Source organism: Typopeltis vanoorti, chromosome 12, assembly GCF_054136105.1.
Source record: "Typopeltis vanoorti isolate ZY-2024b chromosome 12, IOZ_Tvanoo_1.0, whole genome shotgun sequence".
Lineage (NCBI taxonomy): Eukaryota > Metazoa > Arthropoda > Arachnida > Uropygi > Thelyphonidae > Typopeltis > Typopeltis vanoorti.
In genome coordinates this window covers 81,598,004-81,618,748 of record NC_143560.1, presented here as the reverse complement: position 1 = coordinate 81,618,748, position 20,745 = coordinate 81,598,004, and the positions used below count along the sequence as shown (strand labels likewise).

General features: G+C 34.4%; 1 protein-coding gene across 2 annotated transcripts in view; it reads right to left on the bottom strand.

The window, feature by feature from the left end:
* Window positions 1–20,745, bottom strand: part of LOC150100931 (pseudouridylate synthase RPUSD2-like) — a 193,135-nt gene that overhangs the window by 62,009 nt on the left and 110,381 nt on the right. For both annotated transcript variants that reach the window (XM_090401880.1, XM_090401882.1), the window contains exons 8-9: window positions 14,278–14,408; window positions 5,615–5,668 (exon numbers count right to left, since the gene is read on the bottom strand). In XM_090401880.1, the coding sequence (XP_090258006.1) occupies window positions 5,615–5,668; window positions 14,278–14,408 (185 nt within the window). The remainder of the gene's footprint in view (window positions 1–5,614; window positions 5,669–14,277; window positions 14,409–20,745) is intronic.

Genomic DNA, 20,745 nt, shown 5'->3' with positions numbered 1-20,745 from the left:
ATTTGACATATTTATAATTAATTATATTTTTCCGTAAGTTACATGTATTAACACACACTTCTCTTCATTTAAAAGTTTGGACCCTTCTTCATTCATGTACAAGATGTCAGAAAGGATGGATAGCTGGAACCCACCTGAATCATGGAAGAGAATAACTTGTATCATGATGATTCGTGCCCGCCATCAAAATAAGGATATTACGACTGCTGCCCAATGCTCCCTGAATACAGTAAAAACAATCAGGCATGAACTAGAGACTTGCAATGGTGACTACGAGGATGTAGCAAGAAGAAAGATCCCTAGCAGACGATCTGATTGCGTTCGTACAGCAGAATTCCTCGCAAATCTGCAGGAACAGGTGTTGAAGAACCCTGGCATTGGAATTCGGGCTTTGTTCGTGGAGTTGCTAACTGTAGTCAAGCCCTGGATAACAAGGGTAGCCAATGGTAGGCCGTATGTATGGCAGCAGGATTCGGCCCCTTGCCACACCTCTGGGAAAAGTCAAAAATGGTTGTCTGAAAATTTCTACGACTTCACCAGTCCAAATGTTTGGCCTCCAAACTCCCCAGACCTTAACCCCATGGATTATTTTGTATGGGGCGCAGTTGAAAAAGACACCAATCGCACTTCCAGTAATACAAAAGCCCAGTTAATGGATAAAATTAAAACAGTTTTTGCGGCCCTTCCCAGGGAGACTGTAGCATCAGCTTGTTCGAGGTTCCGAAGCAGAATTGAAGCTGTGATCGATGCTAATGGTGGTTATTTTGAGTAAATCTTGTTGATAGTATTGTAATTAACTCTGCCTGTAATGTTTTTTTGTCAATTCATTAAATTTAATAGATACAAAGAAGATTTTCTTTTTCCTTACGAAACTGTCAAATTTATCCCGAACACCCTGTATATATATACAGGTGAGTATGCAGGAGATTTGAAATTGGAAGTGATCATCATGTAGTTTTAAGCAAGATAAAAATGAATGTTATTGAAAAGAAAAACAGGTAAGCAAGTTTTAAAAAAAAAATTAAAATTAAGCAGCTTTTACAGGTGAACAGTACTCAACTATTCAAATATCATTGATGAAAAATGAAAGATTTCTAAAACAAGAACAAAACCTTGGACTTTAAGTGGCAAATTCTGCAAAGAACATTAATGATTCAGCTTATCTGTTAAACAAAAAAAAAAAATAATAACTTCATAGCAGGATGCAAGAAGTTAAAGATGCATATCAAAAGTTCCTAACAAGTAAGTGATTTGACAAAAATGTAAGAAAGATAAGCTATGTATAAAAGTAGCAAAGTAAAAGATGGGAAATCTTTGGTAAGAATATAAAATAATATATATAATACAATACATATGGGGGGTGCTTAAGGGTCAAAGCTGTATAACCAAGAGGAGACCTCAACATAACTTTTAAAGGAATGTGGAGAACCGACCAGGGCTTCTGACCTAATGTCCAATCCTCACCTTCTTGTGGTGCACTGTTAGGTATCTACCTGGATACTGAATGAACGAGGATGGGCTGGCAATTTGGGATTTAGCCAACCAAATTGTATTCTTACTGGCTTAAACCCAATATTAAATGATGGTATAACATGATAGAATTTCATGCAGCCTGGGGGCATCGCCCCCATTGTTTTCGCCAGGGAACCAAGGCGAACAGCAAAAAATCAGCAAATGGAATAAATCCTAAAACACACCCCAACTCAATATCACCAGAATTGAAGATGGGTACTATCAACATAAGAAGCCTGAATGGCAAAGAATGGAGCTAGCTGAGGAATTAAATAAGTACCAGATCGGCATAATAGGGGTGACTGAAAAAAAACTGGTGAGATCTGTCTGAGCAATAAATACAAAATGTTATATTCAGGCAATGACATTCAAGGAAAAGAATGGGTAGCCATAATATCTAACACTAAATACGAGGCTAATCTTCTTGAATGGCAGACAGTCTCAAGTAGAGTGATGTGGGCAAATATTAGAATGGGGAACTGGACAATGAGACTTATTTGTGCCTATGGTCCCACAGAAGGTTCTACTAAGGTAGAAGTGGAGGAATTTTTTGAGGCTCTAGAGAAAGCTACTGACACAATGAAAAAGGAAAAGCTGGTCCTTGTTGAGGATCTAAATAGTAGAGTAGAAAATGATTGTGAGACATACAAAAATATTTTGGGAAAATTTGGAGAAAACAATAAAGCTAATAACAACGGCAAATACTTGTTGGATTTCTGCGCAGGACATGGACTGGTTATTACTAACACCATGTTCCAACATAAAAATGTGGACAAATTCACATGGAGAGAAGAGGCAAGGAATAAGAAAAGTCTCATTGACTATATTATTGTTGATAGTGATGTTTTCTCTCTGGTGCAAGACACAAGAGTGTACAGAGGATTTGAAATTGGAAGTGATCACCATTTAGTCTTAAGCAGGATAAAATTGAATTTCATATTGAAAAGAAGAACATCTAAGAAAGTTTTAAAATGAATAAAAGTTGAGCAGTTCTCAGTTTTTCTGAATCTCCAAGGTTTGATTCCTCAAACCTTGGAGATTCAGCGGCAAGCTCTGAAGAAAACATTGATTGATTCTGCCAGAGAGGCATGTGGTGTGTTTGTCTGCAAGGATAGAAAAATCAGAACTCCCTGGTGGACACAGGAAGTTAAAGAAGCAGTGAAGGAAAAGAAGAAAACATATCAAAAGTTCCTAGCAAATAAGTCAGCTTTTACTCTTACAGAATACAGAGACAAATGTAAGAAAGCTAAACAGTGTGTAAAACTAGCTAAACAAAAGTCATGGGAGGACTTTGGCAAGAATATAGAAAATAAATATCAAGAAGGTGGCAAAATATTCTGGAGGTTGTTGAAGAAGCTTAGGAATGGAGGAAAGAGTGCTGTAAAAGGAGTTAGAGATGATAAAGGTGACATGAAAACAGGAGAAAAAGATATCCTTGAAGTATGGAGTAATTACTTTGAAAAATTGCTAAATGAAACTAGCAGTGATGACAGCACAGTGATAAAAAACACTGACCAGACATGCAATCAGGAATACATATCCATGCTTGAAGTAGAAAAAGCCATCAAAAGTCTGAAATGTGGAAAGGCAGCTGAAGTAGATGATATCAGACCAGAAATGCTCAAGTATGGAGGTATAAAAGTTTTACAGTGGCTACACTGCATAGTTCAGAGTGCCTGGACAGAAGGACAAATTCCAGATGATTAGAGTAGAGTTCTCAAAGTACACGTATATAAAAAGGGAAATAAAACTATTATAATTACGGCTGTTTTGCCTGCTTCTGTTTAGGAGTGCCCTCAGGGGCACTCCTAAGGAAATAAAACTGATTGTGAGAATTACAGAGGTATTTCACTAATGAGTGTTCCTGGTAAAATTTATGCCAGTATACTTGAGAAATGGTTGAGAAGGATTGTGGAAGAGAAGCTTGGTGAGGAACAAGTTGGATTCAGGCCAAATAGAGGCTGTCATAATCAGATATTCACTTTACGAAAATAGTTGAAAAGTCATGGGAATATTACAAAGATCTGTATTTAAGTTTTCTAGATCTGGAAAAAGCATATGACAAGGTGCCAAGAGAGAAGTTATTCAAAACGCTACAGTTGTATGGTGTCAGTGGATCATTATATCAAGCAATACTTAAGTCTTTATTTGAGTTGTAAGTCAGCAGTTAGAATTGAAAGAATTACAGGAAGATGGTTTAATGTTAAATCTGGTGTCAGACAAGGATGTACATTATCACCTCTGTTATTCATTATCTATATGGATCACATTATGAAGGAAAGTGGTATTAAACATGATATCAAAATTGGAGATGTTAATGCCGGCTCTTTGCTTTATGCGGAAGATGTTATACTTCTAAATAAATCTGCTACAAGCCTGCAAGATTCCTTGACTAAATTGAATAACTGTTGTGATAGATATGGTATGAAGGTCAGCAATAACAAGACAAAGACAATGAAAATAGGCAGAAGCATTGAAAATATCAGCTGTATTGTGAATGGAGAAAACCTATAGAACAAGTAAAACATTTCAGCTACTTAGGCACGATTTTTACTGAAGATGGTAAATTAAATATGGAAATAGATAACAGAATCAATAAAGCTGGTATGGTAGGAAGTCAACTTAATAAATTTATATGGAATAAGAGCGAAATTAGTCAGAATACTAAATTAGCTGTATACAAGACAGTGTTCAAACCAATTTTAACTTATGGATCTGAGAGCTGGGTCAGAAGTAAAACACTTGACCAAAGACTAGAGGCTGCAGATATGAGAGTCCTGAGAAAGATTAGGGGCAAGAACAGATGGCATCAATGGCAATATCATATTAAAAACAAGGATATTAGGAAAGAACTTGACATCATTAGCATCCAGGAATGCGTTAGCAGAGCTAATCTCAGGTCACTTAAACAGAATGGGTGAGGAAAGATTAGCCAAACAAGTGTTCTCTGCTAGGTTGGCAGGAAAAAGACCCAGAGGAAGACCAAGATATAGGTGGATTGATATGGTAAAAAGTGCCTTAGAAGATAGATATATAAATATAAGATCTCACAATGTTGTAGCTTTGGCAAGCAGCAGATTGATTTGGCAGAAAATTGTAGGTAGGAAGTTATTAATGATGTAAATTTTTCATGTAGTACTATCATATCCTATACACTCCTTGAGGGTACATGTCAGGAATTTGATGATGATATATATATATCATCATATATATCATATATATATATATATATATATGAGGATAAATATAAAATTTTAGATAAATATCAGAATAGTGGCAAAATGTTCTGGAGGCTATTGAAAATATTTAGAAATAGAGGAAAGAAATGTAAAAGTAAAATTGGCTCTTAGCTCTTTATTGTAATTGTAAAAGTAATCAGAAATGATTTATCATCTAACTCTGTTAGTTTCCATATTAAACTGTTAAAAGAAACAAGCATTGACAGAATAGTTGTATAAAATATTCAAAAAGGAATGTAATCAGGAGTACATATCAACACATGAGTTAGAAAAAAAGCTATTAAAAATTTGGAAAAGCTACTGGGATACATGATATTTGATCAGAAATGCTCAAATATGGAAGTATAAAAGTTTTACAGTGGTTGCAGTGCATAATTCAGGAGGCCTGGTCAGCAGGTTGAATTTAGATGAGTGGAGTAGGGCTTTCATAGTTTCAATCTATAAAAATGGGAAAATAAACAAGAAGCTAACAAAATTAAGGAAGAGAAGTTCAAACTTGCCACAAAGCACACAAGAAACATGTATTTATGGTAAGTTTGGGATACTGCTGTATCCCCCCCCCCCTCTGAAAGAAACAATGTGTTCTTTACCAAAGTATTCAATGAAAATATTAATATTTTATGCTAGGGAAATACTAATATTAAACATTAATGCAAAGTGTTTGATGACAATGAAACAACACATGAGAAATATGACAAAAACTAGAAGGATATTACTGATACTGTTACTTTAAAAATATGACACTTCATATATTTTCAGTTGAGCCATCCTAAATTTTATATGAAAATATACAAAACTAATGCAGCAAATATACAAGATGCATTCAATGAGTTCTAACCTAACGTGCAATAAAGAAAACTTACCTAAATACTGAAGATGGACTCGGATTTGATGAGTTCTACCAGTAACTGGTCTACCTATTTAAAAAAAGACTTTTTTTTAGACTTCTCCATCCTAATGCATATAAAGATATTTTACAAATTACATCTGCAGGCTTCATTAATCATTTAGCATGCTTCTTCCATGGATGTGCAAGCACTATTTATTTCCAACAGCCTTTCTAGCAGAATATTCTTTATCCAGGAACTATAAACATTTCTTTGATGGATGGATTAGTCAGAGAAGAAAATAAAGGCAATAGCACAGCGCAGAAAATTTCAGAAAGAAGAAGAAAATGGGAAAGAAGAAAAATTAATAGTTAGGCAATATTTAATGTAAAAATAATAATAATCTACAAGTGTAGACAAACTGTTGAAAATCTATCCCAAAAATTTATTGAAATCAAATTTTTTTTAAAATTTAATTTATAAAAAATCATTTTATACCATCTCAGCTCTAATCAAGTCTTTTCAAGTTTTCACCATCTTTACCTTCAAGACTTTTACATAGGTATGTTAATTAATATCCTTCAATTAAAAATCTATTAAATTTAACTTTTAAGTCTAGTCATTACAAAGGGTCTGCTCTATCACTATAAATAGCTTAGTTTTTTCTTTCCTACTTTAATCCTTTTATATCAATTTTTCCAGAATTAAATTTTAAAATCAAATAACACAAAATGATTGCCTAGGAAATCAGTGGTTAATTCATTCTCTAAGGATTATACTGAAAAAAAGAGCAGTAAGTAATCCACTGAGAATACTTATTGGAAACAGGTGAACTTATTTTCATAACTCCTTCAGAGAACAAGCAATGTTTCTAATTTTCTTTATAGGAGCTACACAAAGGCCCAACAAACTAAACAGTAAGTTGGCTTGCATTCTGAGAAGAAGCATTTATTCTTTTTTTTTATTAATATTAATTTATATTTTCTAGATATTTTTAACTGTTTACAAATAACATATTAGCAGAGCTTTTAAATCTAATCAATGCAATAGAGTAACCGGTGGCGCACTCAGGATTTAATCTTGGAGGGGGCCGAGCACTCAAGATTTAATCTTGAGGGGGGGGGGAGTTGAGTAGACAATTTGAGAATACACACTATGCATTGCACAAATGTGCTATGACTCAGCATCTTCAGTGATCGCCAATACATGATACCAGTGATCTCCTCTGGTCTGGCTGGGGTGAACGAAGTAGCACCCGAGCACTACTTCGTTTGCCTTGCATTCACAGCAGCCAGGATTCCTGAGTGCTATAGGGTATTCCCACCTTATGTGACTACCAATTCACAAGTAGCATAGAAATAGAAAACATGACACAACATAAATTTAAAAAAAAAAAATTTTAATTAGGAAAAGATTTTTGGAAATTTTTCTTGTGTTTTTTTTCCTTTTCTTTTGGGGGAGGGGGTGCAAGGACCCCTGAGAGTAACAAGAAATAATCAAAACTTTTAAAATACAAAGGCCAAACTAATTCCGTCAGCTTTTGCAAACAATCATGCTCACATCATATCATTGCTTAATTTTGTGCCTGAGTTGCAATTCTATACAGCTGCAATTCTTATATATGCTATATCATCTGTTTAGTCCTGTGTTTCTTAAATTATAAACTACCAACTGCATCCCATTTTCTAGTTTGAGATTTTAAGGGGGGGGGGAAACAATAATAATATCCTGTGAATACAAACTACATAGTACTACTTTTTATTCTTGTTTCTAGTGTTTTTTTCTTTTCCCTTCCCTGTTACTGTTTTCATGTTTGATCAAGTTGGTTATCAATTTGTTCTGATTTTATTATCCATAAGTTCTCTCACGAGAATTTTAAATGCAGCTCTTAATCAAAAAGAGCAGATTGCAGGTTTCCAGATTGCATAATCCTTAACCTCCCCCAGTACTAAATGAACAATAGATTCATAACTTTTGCGTGGGTGGGATTCACATGAAAAATTAATTTTTTTACACTTCAATCATGAAATGAATCCAATTATGTCAACTATTCATATGAAAATGAATATAAGCAGAATTTATGAGCTATATGATCAAACTGCGAAAATATCATCTATGCAGCTCAGGCAAAAAATCAAGCAGTGATTACAAATGACTTTATATAATGACAGAGGTGAGAGTGGTGAAAGAGAGCAATGGGGATGTCTTCTGCCTGTTAATAAAAGCTGTTTGGTATATAAAATATATAAAGAGAACGATACAGAAAGAAGGGGTGCAATATTAGTGAGATATCTGCTGGCTTATCAGTCAGGCAAATATCTCGCTATCAGATGTTAGATTTGTTGTATATCTACCATGGTCACTTAATATATCATAGTTACATGTTCATTGATGGATCTAGTCAATTCATAAAGCTTTTATTAATGCTATGGCTAAAATTTTAAGTCAGTGTAACTACCAGTAAATTACCAGCATTTACCAGTCCTATTGTAATTACCAAGTCCTACGAAGAAAAAAATTCATGCATTTTATAAGTGATAAAAGATCATGAATTTTTTATTCTTATTATTAAATACTATTTTTTCCTTTTCTTTTCCCCCATAAGTGCATTTTTCAAGCCCTCTTTATAGTGTTTATTATTTTGATATAGGAGGGAAAAGACCCACCAATCTCTTCCACCCACATTTGATATAGGAGGAAAAGACCCACCAACTAATTCAAGTACTGTGGCTAATTTCCCAACTAAATAATGAGCCGAGCTACCTATATCCTTCATAAAGAGTTACGTTGGGGTACTTTGAAACCCACGAATTGTGGAAGGTTGGTATAATGTAATACCAACTTCCTTTTTTTGCAATTTCATTAGACTAAGTGATGACTGCTTGTAATTTATTTTTGACTTCACTTAGGATCATAACTAATCCCAATATGTATTTGTAAGTGTGACCAGTTGGCTGACTTACAAAAATCTATATGCAACTACTGATCCATATTTGCATATCGATCAATAACCATATGTTACATGAAAATATGGTTATTGACATTACATTAAGGAAAATAAAACAAATTTCATTGTAAGTGAAATGTGATTTATATTCACACCTTGTAGAAAAGAAGAGAATTTGTTTGTACAAGATTTCAGAACTGACAATGTGTATACTTAGGTGAAGAATAGCTAAATGTAGGTGATTATTCATAGTAGTGCTCCACAGTATGAACACTGGAGGAACACAATCATAATAAATAAACTGATTCAGTTACTATAATATTTCACTGGATTTTTGACCAGCATTTTCACAGTATAAATTGCAACTGTTGTAAATTACATAGCCCTCGACTATGTAATTTACACTCAAACCATTATATGGTCTAACATGACCATTATATGGTCATGTTAGAGACTTAATGGAGTGAAACAGAACTGAGAAAGGATTTAAAAATAATATTTAATTCTTCCAATATTTTGCCAGCATTCTTCCTAAATTTTTGCCTCCTAAAAGAAATGTATCATGTTGCCAATTGAGTGTCCTAAAAAGTAGTTTAAAAAAAAAGTACTGGTAGGCCACAATGGATAAGCCAAGTACTCGATAATATTTCTTAATCCAGAAATTTCATTGCAAATCCAACAAAGGGATAAAGGACAACAGGTCTAATCAATTCATCTTGATAGAACAGCTAACCTTAGTGTCCGAATTTGAAAATTTTATTATCAAGTCTGAACTTTTTGTATCTCTAACTAAGAATAGGAAATCTACAGTTATTTCCAAGATGAAGTAGTTTTCAGAAGAACTATTTCCACTGAAGAAACAAAGAAACTGTTTCTTCAAGAGAAGTCCAGACACATTAAGAGAAGTTAAGGGTCAAGAGAATGTTCTTTTTAGCTGGTATGTTTTGGGGCCCAAAAACCAGATAAGATGTGATTTGTTTGATTGAATTTTTAAATTTTAAGACAAGTTTCTGTGTTTAAGTAAAGTTAAGAATATTGCATATTTTTTAATGTATCTTAACATTATTAAACTGTTTTTCATTTTTTATACATAGAAATGTGAAAACTTGATTTACTTAATTATTGTTGAAGTTAAGATTGAATTTTGAGAATAAGAGGGAATTATCATAGCAAATTATGTATATCAAGGATCTTACTTGTGTACTTAGATTTCAGTATAGAAATTTGACAACTAACAGCCTATTTTTACAAAATGTGAAATTGGTGATCAAGATTTTCACAATGGTGCAATCCATGAGAGGATTTAATAAATAAATAATAAATTAAGCTTTTTACAAATAATACCTTCTTTTAAACCCTTCTTCATTATTTCTTCTGGGTTAGGCTCCCACTGATCTTGGGGAGTAGAGCAGTTCTGTTTGGTGACAGGTTTTTACCTGTAACTGAAGAAGAGAAGGACATTAAGGCGTTTTTTTTTTTTTTTGTGGAGGTTCAGGAATACAGAGGTGTTTGTGCCAGGAAAAGTTAGAACAAAGTATCTGTCCAAGGAAAGATTAACTTTTTATATAACAAGTTGTTATTATGAAAAGCAAAGAAATGAAGGTCTTCATTTCAGCAAGATGAACAGAGCAAGTATTGGCTCAGGAGAGCAGAAGTAATCTATCCATAGAAAGGACAAGTTATGGGGACACTAGGCTGAAGGAGTTCAAGTTGCTTATTGCTTATTCAAGTTTTCTCTTCTAAGAAGCATTCCACAGGAGAGGAACTCAAACAAGATTATGGTCTGATTACCAACAGGAGAGGTAACCTCTGCTAACTGACCAGCAATGACATACATTCACAATTGAATCATTCAGAATTATTCCAAAGAAGCTAGTTACACTTAATTCACTTCTAGTATGCCTGCTGTTGGATTCTAATTATGTAGAAAATAGAATAAATGTTATTTGATTCAGAATCCAACATGATTTTCCATCACAAAGGCTGCGTTGTAAATATTATTTAATGTAATTAACGTAAATATAATTTGATATCATATAACTACCTTAATTATATCAATTATTTAATTATTTAATCAAAGAAATGTGTTAATGGTAAATAGATTCTGTATTAATTATTATTAAGCTATTTTATTTATTGTTATGTCAATATTATAGAAACTTATATTTGCAATATTAACTACGCATTTATTGAAAAGCAAATATTCTAATTATTCCTATTTATGTATAAAGCTTAACGTATGTAATGACTCAATGTAGTAGTATAGCCTTGTCTAACATTGGAGAGAATGTTTATGTTTGTCTGTTGTCATGGAGACGCGTGAAATAAACGAGCGCGAGTGGAACAGAGCGTGGGCTGAGGAGAGAAGAAAAAAAATATATAAAAAGTAAGGAGTTGGGATGGAAACTTGGAAGTGAAAGGAAGCAGGGTGATAAAATAAAGAAGTAGAAGTAAATAAAAGGTTCTTAAGGGTAGAAGTTAAGTGGATAATTTTTATAAGTGAGCAAGAACGTAACGAATTTTATGGTTAGCTGAAATTGAAATCAGCAGTAATAATAGAAGGAAAATTAAAGCTACAATCGGATAAAGTAAAAAGCTGAACATTCAAGGAAGAATTCTGAATAAACCCAGCTGATCTAGTATTGCAGCTTATTTCCGATTTGCCCTAAAGAGAACCTCACAGTGTTTTAATTAATTTATGAGTGGTAATAAGGATAGTTGAAGTGCCCTAATTGATGTCAAGAATTCTGAAGCGTAATTGATAGTGCTTTAAGTATAACTGCGGATAAGTTTTGTAGATGTGTTTTTATTCTTTAAGTGTGATAAGTAAATTCCAGAAGTTTGCTCACAACAAAATAGATGTTCTAGGAACCATTTCCGGTAAGGTCTATCATAGTGAATTATTAACTTGAACTGTGGAAACCCTTCATGATTGAGAGTTGAAGATAGGAATTGTTTGAAAGATATTTTCAGCTATTAGATCCTGTAATATTTTGAACTTATAGCATGACTGAAAAATGTGTGAAAACTAATTAGACTGGATGTTCTATTATATTCATTTAAGTGTAAAAACTTTATAACCCAGAAGCTAAGAAGGTGTATGTGAAGACTTGGAAGATTGTGCTAATGTAACTGACTTGACTTAATGTTTGACTTATTTCTATTGTTTAAAATTAGAAGTAAAATTTATGTAAGTGTTATATGACCTATATTAAATGCTTTATTTGTTAACCTAACTGTTGTATTTGCCTGAAATTCTTTTTACTGCACCATTCACAAAAATTCGAATCTAGCGGGAATCCCAAAGAGAGAAAATAAATACTTCGGCCTGAATGAGAGAAAAGACTACCAACTAATTTTGAATTGATCCTACTATTTCATATAGACTTATCTAAGGATAGAGTGGCGCAGTATGATAGAAATTTCTCTACCCTTAGATCAGTGATTAATTTACAATTAGTTTTCCTTTATTTTATGAAAGTGACTTTTAGCAAGATGGCGGATTCGAACGTCAAGAGAATACGTCACGACATAGTATGCCTGCTCTGTTTTCATCTCATCTTATCCTTTAATGCTAAACTCAAAGCACTGCCATAATCTATTAACCAGATTAACTATGACAGGGCAGTTAATTCTATCTACATAGTCTTTTAGAAGTTTAATTTTTCACTTGGTTAGACTAGGATAAAGGATTAAACTAAATTTATTAAAGTGTATGCAAACAAAGTTTGTGCCTGAAGATACTTCAGGACTGAGGCAACTCATAGCAAAGGTGGACCAAGCTCTCATCACTCCTTGTCCTAGTATCTCCCTTAATGCAAAGCACATCTCCTTGTGGATATTTATTATATCTACATAGTCTGTTCTCTTCTTTCAATGGCATCACTCTCTGAATGGTTTATCCATTTTACAAGATGAAAAACAATTCCACCTCTGTATAAGATTGGCTAACTCACATTCACTTGAAAATGCCTCTGGATTACATGCATCCCAGATGGAATTTAAACTGAAGTCTTTCCAATGAAAGGACACCACTCACCTGAATTATTATTATAATTATACCCAATTTGTACTAAAATAACTTCTGATTACTCCAATAATTTACTAGACAGTTCAGTCACTATACACTCCTATAAGTAATTCTCTTCAGCTTAACAACCACCACATTTATCCAATTAATCCAATAACTGGATATCCATCAGGTCTCCCCATTATTATTATTACAAGACACTTCCATAGAGAACACTTTACACCAAATGACCCACCATCTAAGACCAAACTATCCATTGTAACACTGCACAACACAGCATCTTCACCACATCGTCTATTGGCCAATATGTAGGATTTGTGTGTGTGTGTGTGTGTGTGTTCGCGCACGCGTGTGCGCGCACACACACACGCACACACACACGCACGCACATGCTCATGTATGTATGTATGTATTCTCTCTCTCTCTCTACTCTGCCTGTTTTCCAGTCAAAGGGCAAATGCCAAATCATTCTTCTCACTCTCACTAAACAAAATCAGATCTTTCTCTCTCTCTTGAACTGACATTCACCTCTGCTTGAACTGACATTCACCTCCAGCCTATCTTGGCACAAACAGATCACATCAATATCCTCCTCAGCATCTAAAAAACTAGGCATTCAAGATGGTATTTTATACCCGACCAACTCTTAATGGAAAAATCCCAAATCCACCCATGCTCAAAATACTGCTCATATGTTTAGGGTGAAGCACTTAAAACTTCTCTAAAAATTCTTGATACTGTCCAGAGGAGAGAAATTCAGCTCACAGAACAATCCCTCTCTTACAGATTCACTTCAACCACTATATCACAGATTTAGTGTTTCAGCTTAACACTACTGTCTATTCTACAGGTAATTTAAATTAAAGATTCCAAGAATTTATATTCTTGGGTTCATCCTTTATCCAAGTGTAAGCAAACAAAGTTTGTGGGTGAAGACTGGATTACTTGTATATAGAGGCTAATGACTTAACATCAATTGCCTCAGTATCCCATAATGTAACACACGCATATCCTTACAGACAAGTATAATGCTATGCATTATGGAAAGGGCCAATACCCAGACAAGTTTCAACCTTTATTGAAGTATGTTTAGGTGTGGGATACCTCTCCAAAAACTCTTAGCGATCTAAATCTCAGTGAGTGACCCAAAAGGATCACTAAACTCATTAAACTCTCATTAGTGGATCTACTGAGTGACAGGAAAAAACCAGCCATCAAGCAGAACTGGCTTGATGACAGGTTCTACTCCCTTGAATCATGCACCAAAGAATATCAAGGTTGAAGTAATGAAGAAATCATATTTTCATATACAATTCCATATAATCAAAAGGTGTCCCACCTTATTACTAAAATATTCTGGATTAGAGTTAGATGCTGAATGTTTTTTTTTCACTTGATTATACTATAAATTAAAGATGCCAACAATTTATATTCTTGGTTTCATTACAAACAGGGGCCTCTGCAACAAAAATAACTGATAAAACAGAGCTGCAGTAATAGCATGCACTTGATAAAACAACTACGATAAAAATGCCTAGAAATAAATTACATGATCAAAATTAAAATTTCACAACAACTACTTCATACATTATTCTTGCAAGCCTAGGCAATGAGTTGTATTTTTCTTTTTTTTCACTATATGCAATTATTTCTCAGAGTTTAAAAATTCTGCAAAAAATCAATTCTTATTGCAATTTTCAAATGTGATATGATAATACTTACACAAGACCACACTAGATTTTCCATTGTAGCTGACTTTTTCAAAATGTGTAATGCATGGTTTTCCATCCTTACATACTAGGTAGACAGAAACTGATCCAGCTTTCTCAACAGGAACTGTACAGGTAACAAAACTGATAATGGCCATAAAATAAAGAATGAACAAAAGCTTTTAATTCATTTATGAAATTATGGATTCTACAACCGTGTTAAAATAACTCTTTTTATTATCCCGACATTTCGATCTTCATATCAAGATCATCATCTGGAGCATACATAAATACACAAGACAAGCTGCGTTACATTTCATACTGAAAGCTAGAGAAACAATGATTTGATCACATGCTACTCACTGGCATGACCTCTAGTGAAATACGGTATACTCCAGGGTGGGCCAGCAGAGCTGGCCCACCCTGGAGTATACCGTATTTACTGCACCTGCAACATACCATACATAGGAAAAACAGGACACACAATTCCGATCAGACAAAAGAACATAAACGACACATCAAATATAATAATTATGGTGAAGTGACAGTTAGCCTTTCTGATCATGCCCTGAACACCTTACATAGAATTGACTGGAAAAGCACTAGTTGTCTACATTACACCAAAACATGGTATGAATGCAAATTTAAGGAAGCCTGTGAGATCATTATCAACCACCCCATCTAAACAATAATGGTGGTCTAAAATCCCATACATATGGAAGGCGTATATTCGTCCCACAAATCCTTCCTCTCTAAAAACAACTATAAATAGGACTGTAGAAAATCCAGGATCCTAAATCTAAAATAACTTTAATACTAAAAAATAGGACTTGTTAAAGAAAAAATCTGTAAGAAAGAATGTTTATTCATGTTGTAATTTATAAATAATTTTTTAAATCAAAAATAACAATTGTAATAATAGAAATAGGACATTACTGTTACTGGAAGGAAAACTATCTGTAAGAGAATGATTATTCATGTAATCATAAATTAAAACTAGCTTGATGTATTTTTTTTCCCCCACTAGAGGTCATGCCAGTAAGTAGCATGTGATCAAATCATTGTTTCTCTAGTTTTCAGTTTGAAATGTCTTGTCTTCTATATTTATTTATACTCCAGATGATGATCTTGATATGAAGATCGAAGCGTCAGGATAATAAAAAGAGTTATTTTAACACGGTTGTAGAATCCATAATTTCAAAAATGAATGCTGATCACTGTGTGATACTAAAAGAAAGGAAAAGCTTTTAATATTATAGAGCTAATGAGAAATACACATTCAACTCTCACTATAACAAACCCATAGGGATCAAAGGAATATTCTATTATGGAGGACATTTGATATAGTGAATTTCTTTTAAATAACATTAGTTAGGAATCTTTGGAAAACCTTTTTTTTTTTTGGCATTTGTTATAGTGAATGAGTTTGCTATAATGGTATTCTTTATAGTGAGAAATAACCATATAATAAAAAATAATTATATTAAGCAAAATCTGTTTTATGCTTATGCAGTATAAAAAGCATGTTAAAAGAACTTTCAGTGGCATTATACTGCAAAAATAACATGATACTTGAATGGTTCTCCAAATCTATTATTTTCACACACAATATGCTGCTGATTGATATTTGATTGTGATTAGATGCCACTCTCTAACATAGGCTTTTAGCTAAATTTTAAGAAAGGACGAACTTAAAGACCCATTCCTACACGAAGATGGTAGTTGGTTCCTGCAGTGAATTGCATGGGTTGATTGAGATGGAGTCTAACTTTTGTACTTCAATTTCATCAAACCATATCACCACTACCACTGCAGTGTGACATGGTGCATTAACATGTTAATACTCAACTAGATGTCTCCACAGAAATGATATAGCACAGGCAATGTAAGATGGTTCAAAATATAAAAATAATGTTCAATGTTATTTTTCTGGGCCTTCAGGAAGACAATCTAAAAAAGGAGAAAGATCTTCACACCATAACCAAACAAATGAGATAAAACCTCTGATAAATTAATGTTTTACCTGATGCATCTATCACATCCATCTGTAGTGTCACTGTAAGTCTTCACTCCATGCTAAAGCTTTCAGTCTAATGTCTAATCATGGTGAGTATTGAAACATACAATTTGGAGCACTGTGGGGGTTGATGTTTGGCTTACATGCAAGTCCTCCCACCGAAACTGACACTACAGAGTTCAATATATAAAATTCTAGTCAGATCTCTATAATTATTAATTCCTTAAAATCCTGGTTTGAGACTTATGAGAGGAACACACAACTGCTACCAACATGCTACTATCTGAGAGTTTATGCCCATCCTCATTTGTTCAGTATCCAGTAGATACCTAACAGGGTGCACCACGAGAAGGTGAGAATTGGACATTAGGTCAGAAGCCCTGGTCAGTTCTCTGCATTCCTTTAAAGGTTATGTGGAGGTCTCCTCTCAGTTATACAGCCTTGATCCTTAAGCACCCCTCTGACAGTTTATGTAGTTTGCTAAATGTTTTTCTGCCATCACATTTCCATCTATTAATGACATCTTTGATTTTTTAACTGTGCTGCAGTTGTACAACCTAATTTGATTAACATGGCAGTTCAAGATAGCACCTTACTAGAAGTCTGTTAACCTCTAAACCACATTTCGTTACCAGTATTATTCACAGTATTTAACATTCATTCCTTTTTCTTTATACTTAACTATACCATGTGGTTTGTTGCTAGTAGTAAACAGTATTTGAGAAAAATTCATATAATTAAAGTGCAGATATATGATACATTGTTTTGCATTTCATCCTATATTACACTATATTTTATTAGGAAGCTAAATTAATACTCATTATCAATAATTCATTATCACTAATGCATAAAACTTGGAGCAATGAGTACTCCACATAATAATTCTATTCTGTAGTCAACAATAACATTAAAAAAAATGTAACATGTATCTATGTAACATATATCTGCACTTTCTACTCTGTTTTTTCAGACAGCTGACAGGTTGAATTGAACACAACACACCATGTTCAATCACTATTCTAGTGATTTTAGAGATTGCTTCACCTTCCTACTGTAAGATAAGCCAATGCAAAAATATGAATGACAACCCAAGAATGGCTGACATTTGTAATCGTAAATGTACATTGTTTAATGGTATAGTTTGCAGTATATTTATACAGAATGGCACACTGCTGATAAAAAGCAAAATTGTAGTATTTATCAATAGAAATGGAAAAAAAAAAAAAAACATAAGACAGGCCTCTAGTTTGTTTTTTCTTTTTCTGTACAAATTTTCCATTACAAAAGAAAGTATTTTTTTCAGTTTTATATTTTTTTTCCCTCTGTATTTTGAATTAAAGTGGCTGTCTTCAATAAGTGATTCTGTTTACAGACATGAAGTTCTGTAAACAGAATCACTCTAAGATGTTCTCATTTTCAGTTCACAGGGACATTCCATTCTATATGTCCCATGTGTGGTGTCTGTGTATGCCCGTCCATAACATGAAATCAGCAGTAGATGGCGTTGGTGTGGATGATGGAGATAGTTGCGGTTGGTGGAGAGAGAGAGCTGTAGAGTAGGTGCCCTCCCTCGATGAGTCTTTGGACTCCCTGGAGGTGTTACATAATAATAATCAGGTTTGTCATTAAAACTTTTCATCTTCTGGATCATTTCTCCCCCCCCCCCCAATGGTTTAATGGCTTTAATTACTATTCAATTCCATGAAACAATGGCTTTAAACATGCAAGCTGTCTCTGTCACCCTCATCATACTGATATCCTCATAATGACACCTCAATTTTTTTTTTTAAATTTTATTTTTAGTCTGAATCTAATAGGCACTCTACAAGTTATACTAATCTCCTACCATTTGTATTCACTAAGGCAGGGGTTCTCAAACTTTTCCAGTGGCGTACCACTAAATTTAATTCAAGATATTAGATGTACCAGTAAGCAAATCTGTTTTCGTACCAACCGGCAGTAGCTCACATACAACCAGTGGTATGCGTACCATAGGTTGAGAATCCCTGCACTAAGGTTCTTCTCCCAAAATCACTCTTCCTCTTACTTGCGACATGGCAAAAGAAGATTTCCTGTCTACTCAGCTAACTTCTTTTCAAAGTCTGATTTTGTCTTCCTTATCATGAACCAGCTTCATTACTCAGTATTCTCTCCACAATACAGGGTGTTTCAAAAGGGGTGAATACAACTTTGCAGGAGAACAGAGAATAACTTGGAAGACATACAAAAGCTGATGAGTGTCATAATGTAGTGAAACATCAATTTTTGGTCATGCAACTTTATTACCAAATGACAACACTAGATGGGGTGATATAATGACAACACTAGATGGGATGTCACACCAACTGAAAATAGCAACTTTCAATGGTGCAGAGCAAGCATGTTATGTGAAATTTTGAATTTTGAGAAAATGAAGTCTGAAACACAAGTTCAGAGGAATTTCCACAAGCAATATGGCAAAGAACCTACTAGGCACACAATCTACACGTGGCACAAGAATTTTGAGGAAACAGGTTGTTCTGAGAGTCATCCAAGGTCAATGAGAAGGCCACGTGCTGACAATGCTGTTGAGGAAGAAGTTCGGAGAAGTTTCTGTAGAAGCCCTGGAAAGTTGACTAGATGGGCACCTCATCAAACTGGAATTCCACATGTGACTGTGTAGCATGTTTTAGACAGCGTCTACATTTAAGGTCCTACAAATTTACCCTCGTACAACATTTGAAGAAAAATGATAAGAAGATATGCCAGGATTTTCTATACGGAAATGATCAGTAGGATAGAACAAAATGAGGACTTTTTGGACATGATCATTTTCAGCGATGAGTGCACTTTTCATGTAAGTGGGCAAGTAAACACTCACAACTGCAGAATTTGGGGAAGCAAAAATTCACATGCCATTGTAGAACATGTTTGCAGCACCCCAAAGGCTAACCTTTTTTTGTGCATTAAGCAAGAAGAAAGTGTATGGATCCTTCTTTTTCTCAGAGTCTACCATTACTGGTGGTAATGGTGGTGTGTATCTGAACATGCTACAAGGATACCTAATACCACAATTAGATGATGATGACCACGACGGATGCTTACATTTCCAGCAAGACGGAGCACCTCCTCATTACCTGACAGATGTAAAGTCGTATACCTCGACACCCGTTTTCCAGGCAGATGGATTGGTAGAGGGGCATAGCATGGTCACTGCATTTCCCTGACCTTGCACTGTTAGATATTTTCTTGTGGGGCCTTGTGAAAGATTGAGCATTTGTACATCCACCACTATCAGCCAATTTGGATAAGCTGAATTTCAGAATTACTGCTGCCATTGCTGAAGTTATGCCAGATATGCTCTGCTGTGCTTGGCAGAAAACTGATTACAGATGGGATGTCTGAAGAATTACTGGAGGCAGTCATATCAAACTTTAACTGACTGTGTTGAAACTTCGACTGTTATGCTACATTTGCACAGTAATGAAAATTGTTCATCTATTGCTATTTACCTTCTATTGTTATTCAAAGTTGTATATCCCCTTTTGAAACATATTATTTTTATGTAATTCTTGCTTTATAATTGCATTATTATTATTGTATGGAACCTTCATGGAGTCTGAAAATTCATCACAGGAGAACCAAACTATCCACGCAATCTATCTTATCTCCCCTTGAACCATTAACAGACAAAGAACTCACAACTGACTCTGACAACCCATTCCACTCACTCAACTCTCCAAGCAAAAAATCTAGTCCTCACACCCCTACTAACAACACCATTATTCAATTCCCAGGAATGACCTCTTGTTCCAACCACTTTAGCCAAATACGGAAACATTTCCCCTGCATCAATCCTATAAAACCCTTTAAGCAACTTAAATGCTTCTATCATATCATCAAATCCCCTCTTTTCTCTTATCAACCAACTTCTGCAATCCACACACCCTCAATCTATCCTCATAGGGAACATTACAGACCATGTGTCATCTTGGTCGCTCACATCTAAATCTGTCTAGTCTCCAAGAAACCCATGAGACCAGACCTGAGCACAGTAATCCAGATATGGATATATCAAGGCCTTATAAAGAGGAATAACAACTTCCTTATCTCTACTTTTTAGTGCATTCTTCAACAGCCAAGTAAGCTTATGGGTGACCTTAGCCAAATGTCCTCTAAACTTTAACTCTCTGTCTACCACCATCCCTAAATCTTTAGCTTCATCTATTTCCTGGAATATAGTTATGTAGTATACACAATTTGTAATCTATTTATCCCAAAATGTATAATAACTTGACATTTCTCCACATTAAAGTGACACCCAATATCTTTGCCAATACTGACAGCCTATTTAAATCATCCTGCAAGCTCTCCACATCCCTTAAGTAACTATTACTCTACCTAATTTTGCATCATCGGCAAACAACTGAATATTTCATTTTAGGTTATTTCTTATATCATTTATGTACAAATTAAACAGCAGTA